The sequence below is a fragment of the Prionailurus viverrinus genome, chromosome C2 (genome assembly GCF_022837055.1).
Source record: "Prionailurus viverrinus isolate Anna chromosome C2, UM_Priviv_1.0, whole genome shotgun sequence".
In the NCBI taxonomy this organism is placed as follows: domain Eukaryota; kingdom Metazoa; phylum Chordata; class Mammalia; order Carnivora; family Felidae; genus Prionailurus; species Prionailurus viverrinus.
In genome coordinates this window covers 93920625-93929609 of record NC_062569.1, presented here as the reverse complement: position 1 = coordinate 93929609, position 8985 = coordinate 93920625, and the positions used below count along the sequence as shown (strand labels likewise).

Below are 8985 nucleotides of genomic sequence, written 5' to 3'. Positions count from 1 at the left end.
CACTGAGCTAATTTCACTGATGACTTATTTGTTCTAGTCAAGCCTCTGACCTGGGCGAGCTTTTAATCAATAAGAGACAACTGTCTGGCCAGTAGGCATTAAACTATGATCCCCTAGTCTATCTTAAAATGTAACTAGACATCTACAGATTAATTATGCCAAACAGTTGAGATCTTCTGAGCCAAGGAATCCTAATGTGGTCCAAAATCTAAGCGAGTAACTTTTCCCAAAAGACAGATCTAAAATATTAAGATTGAAGGCTTGTCCAGTTCTTGCCTTTAAGTAAGTTAAAAATAAAAAACAAAATGTTGAATGAGATGATATGGGTACCGTACTCATTCTGAATTGGTAAAGGGTTATTTCCTTACTTCTATGCACCTCATTTTGGAGGTTTCACTGAATGAGATCAGGATCTGCTTTCTCGTTACAACTAAAATCTAGAGTTCCCAGAATGACACAAGAACATAAGAAATTAATATTACAGGATGTTTTTTTATACTATATCCTTTAAGAAAAATAAATGCCATGTGAGGACGTGAGGAACACAAAAAGAGACACACTTGAAGATTTCTGACCAGAGATAATTTCCTTTTTCTAAAAATAAGTTATAAATACTTTTTCCATTTATCAAAGTTCCACAAATTCCCAAAATTACTGAATCTTCTTCATTCTTCAGGAATTATTCATTCACAGAGTAAACCACCTACAAAAAAAAATTATATTAGAAAATTAGATTTTAAACATCATGCCAGACCTATGGAATTAGGGAATTAAGACCAGTAGAAATGAATGCCTCAGCCAAGTACTATTAACCAATTGCCACAATAATTCTAAACCAGTCATGAAATAAAAGACACAGAGTCTTAAATTCTAGTTTTGCCTAAAAAGCCTCACTGAAACTGTTCAATCCAATACATTTTTTCATCTTTAGAAGTCTGTTAAAGTAAAAACTATACATATTTATTTATTTACTCAAAAATATCGTCCCAAAAAGTCCAGAGCAGTGTATTTTTACAGATATTCAAGAGAAGAGACTTTGCAAACCCTTCGTTGCTGATTCAAGTATGTTTGGCAAAGATCCACGAAGTGGATGGCAAAAGGTCAGTTCTGTATACAAGGTGCTTCCTGTGGAAAGTTACTTACTTTATCCCCAGGGCAAAATAAGGGTAATGTTTTGAATCCACTTAGAAATCAGAAAGGGAGAGTAGGAGAGGATAGGGTTGCTGGTCTAAGTCAATCACTACCATGCTTCTCTCCAAACAGTTCTCACCCACCCTCACCCCCAGTCCCTATCCCAGAAGGCAGAGAGAACAATGCTTCAAAAAGTAATTTGGGCTAGCCAATTCTTCAAGTCCAATGAAAGTGCTTCCTTCATCTAGCTATTATTATTCCCAGTATATGGTTTAGAAAACATAAGCCTGATCAACAACACAAACATCTAACCTGTTTTCTAAAAGGCTAAAAGGAAGAATACACTTAAGGAAGGGTTTGAGCAGGAAAGATAACCAAAAATGAAACCACTCAACATTGTAAGAGACAGCAGTCCACAGCACTGTTACCTCTTTTGCCACTAACTATATCTCAGGAGGGGCTACTCCTGAAAGCTTCTGGATGTCAACCTCTTGGTTATATATCTGGGTGTAAAGTCCTTGACAGAAGAGACCTTTCTCATGCTGGCATTTTCTAGGTATTAAACAATAAATATCTATTGAATAAATAAATGTTTAAATAGCAAGGAAGGACACTTTTGCTGGATTTTGTTGGAACCATATTTTCATACATAATCAGTTGTATGTGTGTATATGAAATCAGCATATTTTAAGCATACTTTAACCAAATATTAAGTTCTGTTAAATAGTAAATACTGAGTATCCCCACTGCCTGGTGCTAGTCCTTTCATTTCTTTCAATGATTTTAGCACCCAAACTGGGTTCTCAAGGTTCCTTCTAACTCCTAAAGGCAGAAAAACAGACACTAGCTGTTAATGTTCCTCTTTAACATTTCTAAGTAGGGTCTAAGTTCCTCTAGTTTTTCTTTCAGTAAAAGAAATAGTCCTAAGATAAAAGAAAGTGTTTAGAATCACCACCATCATCCACTTATTTTTCCTTAAGAGCAGTTTTCAAGTCACTGCCTTTGCTACTATTAAATCTTTAGATAGTTTATACTTAGCAATATCCCTGCTACTTCTTCAGTTTAAGCCAATGGTTCCTTAAGAAGGGTCCACCTGAAAATTATCTAGGAGTTTGAGTCAACAGGAGATCAGGGCCCAGGGCTTGTGAATTTTGGAAAACAGTGCTCAGGTGATTACAAAGTGCACCTCTGGCTGAATGTAGCCCACATTTATATTAACTCCCAATCTACTAAATTCAAGGTACAATTAAGACCTGTCTTATTTAGGATATAACATTAAAATCTACATAGGTTTTTGAAGTAAGGAACTTTCATGATCATTATTGGGAAGATCTAGGTTTGCAAAAATATTTTTCCTTTGAAGCTATCATCAGAAAAATGTGGTCTAATAGTCTAAGAGATATCAATTTAGTTCGGTTTATCTTATAACAATGTAGACAGTAGTGTTGGATTTTACAGCCAATGACCTGGTTATTGAGTTATATATACCTACACATTTCAGCAACAGGTCTTTCTAATTTGCATTCATAATAAAGTTTTAGGATTGAAGATCAAGACTATGTGCAGTCCTAAAAATGAGTAGGCTGGTAACCAGACCTCATTAAGTGCAAGGAATGAAGTGTAAAGCATCCATGTTTTGGAGAACATAAAAGACCTAGACTCTAGTTTTAATTCCACCAGCTACCCATTCTTAACTTGGGCAAGTCTTTTTTTGACTTCACTTTTTGTCCATTTCCCAATGGGGGTTGGGGAAATAGGATACCTGGGACCAAAGCAGATCCAAACACCTGTTCCTCTTCCAAAAGCAGTAGTATGCTGAAAATGAAAACATGACATCTGAATTCTAAGAGAGGCCCTACATGGATTCAGATTGTTCTTGCCATAATTGGGATTCAAAAACACATAATCAGGTCATATAATCAACAGACCTCAATTGGATGTCTGCTATCCACAACTCCCAACATATGGGCTATTCCATTCTGGCTTCTATTTGATAGTTTACAAATCCTATTTGTACACCTGTCATTTAATCATCACAATGACTCTTTGAAGTAAACTAAGGTTAAGAAAGTTAAGGACTTGCCCAAGACCACACAATCAGTTAAACATCAGGTTTTCTAAGTCCAAAGCTCTTGCATTTTCTTTTACACACAAATGAAGTACACAGGTATCCCTCTCACTTTGTCCCAATAATATAAAGAAAACTATGATATTTTCTAGTCCTTGTGAATTTGTGCTAATTATGACAACAGTTGTAGCACTTTTGTGGTAGACATGAAGTCCAAGAGATGCTTCTGATGCTCCTAAAATTAGCATTTTTAAAAATCACCCTTTTTTATCAAGACAGGCTTGGCATTAGCACCAACACTTTATACAACTGCTTAGGAAGAGTAAGAATATAAACAAGGAAACCGTGTACAAATGTTGAGATTCCAGGTCTTTAAAAATAATCAATAGGTATAATTATACTTTTAAAGAACACCCCCTCCCCCCCCACACACACCCAAACTTATTTATTTTACAAAATGATTCACTATGGAATTTCTTTAAATAACCATGTAATCTAAAAGCCACTTAAGTATGTCATGTACACACAGAGTAGATACACCATACTAAATATAAAAATCACAAAATATGTTATGGGTCTTTTTATAAATTAAAAAAGTGAAATCCACAGAGGTTTAATGTATTGATGAATGTTAAATGTAGCTGAAACAAAATACATGCTAAGCTAGACAATCAAAATTAAGCCTCAGGACTTTCAGCCTAGACTATTTTCTACTACATAGTGATACTTCTTATCAGCTTGGAACAGGTTCCTTATCTGTCCTTTTTTTACAGCTCAATGAGTAAGACTAGCTATGTATGAAATTCTAAAGAGGCAGTAGAGAGGTGAAAGAGAAAGAAACCAGGCTATTACTGTTATATTAGTATGTGACTTTGACATTATCTCTCAGCTATTATTAAGTTAAAACTGGCAGTGTGATATGGATGTTGGGCAGTGGAAGGGGTGGGCAAAAAGCAGAGGGAATCTGCCTGGAGACAATAGGTTGCAGATCTGATCCTGCAACTTACCTTGGAAGTCATTCCATATCTATAGGCCTTAGTTCCTCATTTATTTATTCATTTAATTAATATTCCTCTGTTGAGCACCTACTATGTGACAGGCAAAATTATAGGTCCTGGGAATATGACAGTGAGTAAAGCAGAAAATTCTTTTTTTTTTTCTATTAGAAAACCAGTATGTTCTGAAATTTTTTATTTATTTATTTTTTAATTTAAATTTTAGTTAACATACAGTGCAATACTGGTTTCAGGAGAATTCAGTGCTTCATCACTTACATACAATAGCCAGTGCTCATGACAACAAATGCCCTCCTTAGTACCCATGTTTTAAAAAATGTTTATTGATTTATTTTGAGAGAGACAGAGAGAGAATTAGCAAGCAGAGGAAGGGCAGAGAGAGGGAGAGAGAGAATCCCAAACATGTTCTGAGTTATTCCCCGTAGAGCAGGACTCAGGGCTCCATCTCATAAACCGTGAGATCATGACCTAAGCCAAAGTCAAGAGTCAGATGAGCATCTGACGGAGCCACCCAGGCACCCCAAGCAGAAAATTCTTCTCAGAGCTTACATTGTAGTTGCAGTAAAACAATGCAGATAATACATACATACCTAATATGCAGGCAGTGATGTTAAGAGTAGCCACTAGCCCTATGTGGCTATTAAAATTAAAATTAAATAAAACTAAAAATTCAGTTCTTCAGTTTTACTACCACATTTTAAGGGCTCAGTAGCCACACAGGGCTAGTGGCTACCAGAGTGGAGAGTGAAGGTACAGAATATTTTCATTATCACAGCAAGTTCTACTGGATAGTGCTGGGACAGAGTGATGGGGAAGGGATGTTATTTCAGATGGGAGTGTTGAGTGAAAGCATCTCTAATAAGGAGACTATGGGACAGAGAACTAGGAATGGGTTAAGTTGCTATCTGAAGAAAGAGTTCCAAACAAAAGACCATTTATCTGTGGTATTGCTGTATACACATAACTTAAAGTCCCTTTCAGCATTAAAATTTGGATTCAAAGTTCTTTTAAAAAATGGTCTGAGGTTTTAGTATTATTAGAAGCATGGTACAAAAGAAATAGCAATAATTCTATTTTTCTTTTGCAGAAAGCAATGCTTCCATGTACTGCCTACTCCCTATTTAAAAGACCCACATCAGAAACAAGGAATGAAGAATATTTTCCTTTTAGTTCCTTTAAGTCAGACAACTGAATATTTTGAACTTCCAAAACCATTATTCCTTCTGACTCTAACATAACTCTAAAGGCTTTTATCAAGCCCCTTTTTGAAAGATACATTCTCCCCTCCTTAAATCCACTGAATGATTCTCAACTTATTAGCATCATTTACTCCCTACATTAGAAACTGAAAATTATTTTTTAAGTATACTTAAGCATCCAGGTGAATTACCTTTTGAATAGAATGTTCTCTGGTGACTGCTAAATCTATAAAGCACAAATTTGAAGCAATAACCCTATGTATTATCTTCCCAATCAGAAAGTATTATGCTCACCATTTCATATCTTAAATCCTAGGGCTCTCATGCATTCCTTGTGGGCCTCAATTAGGTGTCCACAGTGCTCTTCTCCTTTCTCAATGATGCTATAAAACAAAATGTACTTGTTATCTAACAAAGTAGGCATTAGTACATTAATAGTAAATATGCATGACAGTGACGGGGAATGAGGCAGAACATGGATCTGATGGAATGTAGTTGGAGTTAAAGAAATAATTATGCATATCAAATATTGCCTCTAGTTCATATCAAAGGAACAATACAGTTCTCTAATGAAATTGATCATCTGAATACAATACTTATGTTAAAAAAATTTTTTTAGAGGCGCCTGGGTGGCTCAGTTGGTTAAGCGGCCGACTTCAGCTCAGGTCATGATCTCGCGGTCCGTGAGTTCGAGCCCCGCATCAGGCTCTGTGCTGACAGCTCAGAGCCTGGAGCCTGTTTCAGATTCTGTGTCTCTCTCTCTGGCCCTCCCCCGTTCATGCTCTGTCTCTCTCTGTCTCAAAAATAAATAAACGTTAAAAAAAAAATTTTTTTTAATTTTTTTTAATGTTTATTCATTTTTGAGAGACAGAGCATGAACGGGAGAGGAGCAGAGAGGGAGGCAGACAGAATTGGAAGCAGGCTCCAGGCTCTGAGCTGTTAGTACAGAGCTCCAAGCGGGGCAAACCCACCAACCTCAGATCACGGCAAAGCTTAACCAACCGAGCCACTCAGGCGCCCCTGAATACAATACTTAAGTTAAATGAAGGACAGAGAGAGGAACTGAATTTTTTGCCTATCACAGAGGAATTAAATCTTTTATTCTGCTCTACATTCAAATAGACCTAAGTAAATCTCCTTCTAATCACAATACACCCAACAACATAAACGGCAAGATCTGTCAGACAACAGCAAGCAGCCTGATGAGCCTCCCTCACAATGATCAAAGAACTTTTTACACTAAGTAAAATCTAGGATCACACAGCTTTTTATTTCTAGGGCCTGAAAATGTAACTTTAGCAAAGATCAAGTTAAGTCAAATTTAATTACAGGAAAAAATTGACTCCTGACTATAGATATTTTGGCATAGTGGTCTGAGACAATTAATGCAAAAGCAATTTGAAGGATAGGTTCTCCTTCTTTAGAGATCCAAATCCTATATATCCTTCAATTGCGCAATGAATAGCTCATTCATTACAAATGAATGAATGTTTGGTGAAGATAACAGCTAGTATTCCCTGATCATTTTTTGAATACTGTGTAAGACCTGTATCATTAAACCTTACAGGAATCCTAGAGGCAGACACACTTTTATTAGGCCCATTTCAGACATAGGAGGCAGGTGTGTTAAATAATTTACTCAAAGTCGCAAAGTTGGTGGACCAGATTCAAACCTTGACTCTGGATTCCAAGTTCTTAGTCATGACACATTACTAGCTTTAGATTCAATAAACACTTACTGTTAACTATGAAAGCAATTTCAGTATCAGATTGTAGTCTTTCAATTCTCCCTTCACAGTATTATTTGAAAAGTACTGAGTATTAATAAAAAGGACTGCTTTCCTATAACTCTTAACTCCATTATGCCACTTGTGATTATTTTATGTGAGGGCAAAAAAGAGGGAGAGGTTTACAATTCACATTTTCTGAGCATTCCCCCTAATGAGATTTGTTCCACAACAGAGGTTGTATAGAATGAGAACAAACAAAACCTTTTGTGGGTTGACAGGAATTCAGATGTGCTATCCTGAATACTGTCACCTATGTCAGACTGTCTGATTTTTCATTCACCTACCCGGGAGTGGGGGGATAGGGGGGAGGTAAGGGGAACTCTTCAGTACTTTAAGAAATGTACCGGGTCCCACTATGCCAAAATTTTACCAGAAAATTTTACTCTTTTGTCTTGCCAAATCTTCCATCACAGCCCATACATACCACGTGGTAATAGCAATCATTAGTATCTCCACTACCTATAAGCTTCTTTAAATCAAGTAGCATCTTTACGTCTTTAGTAGACCTAGAGCAGTGCTTGACACAGAAACAGATGCTCAAAAACCCTATGAGTGTGCGAAGCGAGCCCGGTTCAATCTGACCTCTCTCCTAACCTTTCATCCATCTTTCGGGGCTGGGCTACGGGCTCAGTCAACAGACAGAGTACTGGGTCCTCTAACTCTCAAAATTGCAGCACGGCAAAGCTCGGACCAGTGAAAGCCCAAGGCTGGGCAGGGCACGGAGGTACCGTAAGGCAGCGCATGGGGCCTGCCCGCCGCTCCCTCCCCATTTGCGCACTGACCAAGCATCGCGCGCCTTCTTGGTCTCCGGACAGGCGCAGCAGGGCTTCAGAGGCTTCTTCTCCTGTGACTCAGCCGGGGCAGGGCTTGCGGCCGCCAGACCTGGCATCTTGCAAGCCTACAGCAGCAACTAGCACAGCCACCCTAAACTCTCCCAGGCTCGGCGAACGCCGATTTGCCTTCAGTCACTTCCGGCAGTGGCTCTACCAGGGACAGGAAGTCCTGCCTCTCTCAGACGGAGGGGGAGTTAGGAGGGGGAGGAAAAAAAGATTTAAAATGGCGCGTGCGCAGAGAGGCTAAATGAAGGGCGCTTCTTTTGCGCAGGCGCAGGGGCGGGATGAAAGGGCAAAGGATTTGTCAATCAACTTGGGGAAGACTGGAAGAAGGGGAAAGTAGTGAGATGGTAACTCATATCTCTTAACCTCTCAATCTACCAATGGAAAACTGAAGCCCAAGAAGGTGAGATGACTTGTCCACCCTAAACAAAAGAAACATGAGTGAAAGCCAGTTTCCCTTGAGTAACAGATTAGTTCCACATATTTCATGCTCGAGTTATTATCTGCCTTCTCCTCCCTCCCCGCCCCCACCTCCATCTCTTTTGTTCTGGTTTAGTTAAAAATGATCAGCAAAGAGCTTTGAACAATCCAATCCACAAATGTGAGGGGAAAATTCTAATACTCATACCATACCCAGTACACTATTTTATAGCTCCCTTTCTAACTGATTTGATTTCAGTATGAATTGTTAATCATAGGGCAAATATACCAGTTAATAAAATTGAAAAATGACTTTTCCTTGGCATTTCTTGAGTTCAATTAGGTATATAAGTAAACTGGCACCTACTATTTGCAATTGTGAGGATTTCTTTCATGCATAAAATTGTTGGGGAAAAGGAATGAACTTATTTCTTTTTTACTTTATTATTTTTTAAAATTTATTTATTTATTTTGAGAGCGCAAGTGGGAGGAGGGGCAGAGAGAGAGGTCAGAGAGAATTCCAAG

At 38.0% G+C, this 8985-nt stretch overlaps 1 protein-coding gene across 2 annotated transcripts; it reads right to left on the bottom strand.

Moving 5' to 3' along the window:
• Nucleotides 1-567: 567 nt before the first annotated feature.
• Nucleotides 568-8192, bottom strand: LOC125175658 (cytochrome c oxidase copper chaperone). 2 transcript variants are annotated; one of them, XR_007155917.1, is made up of 4 exons: nucleotides 7987-8192; nucleotides 5709-5797; nucleotides 2894-2946; nucleotides 568-703 (listed from the first exon to the last, which is right to left on the bottom strand). XR_007155917.1 is itself a non-coding variant. In XM_047876437.1 (3 exons), exons 1-2 carry the CDS (start codon nucleotides 8091-8093, stop codon nucleotides 5713-5715), a joined length of 192 nt encoding a protein of 63 aa, XP_047732393.1. In that variant the 5' UTR covers nucleotides 8094-8190; the 3' UTR covers nucleotides 568-703; nucleotides 5709-5712. The 2 variants fall into 2 exon arrangements, 1 of the variants encoding a protein (XP_047732393.1); XM_047876437.1 differs by lacking the exon at nucleotides 2894-2946 and having other exon boundaries at nucleotides 7987-8190.
• Nucleotides 8193-8985: the final 793 nt, after the last annotated feature.

Coding starts and splice junctions, on each gene's coding strand:
- LOC125175658 (XM_047876437.1), bottom strand. CDS start 8,093: ATGCCAGGTCTGGCGGCCGCAAGCCCTGCCCCGGCTGAGTCACAGGAG. Junction 5,798..7,986: donor AAGAAGGCGCGCGATGCTTG/GTCAGTGCGCAA, acceptor TTTGTTTTATAG/CATCATTGAGAAAGGAGAAG.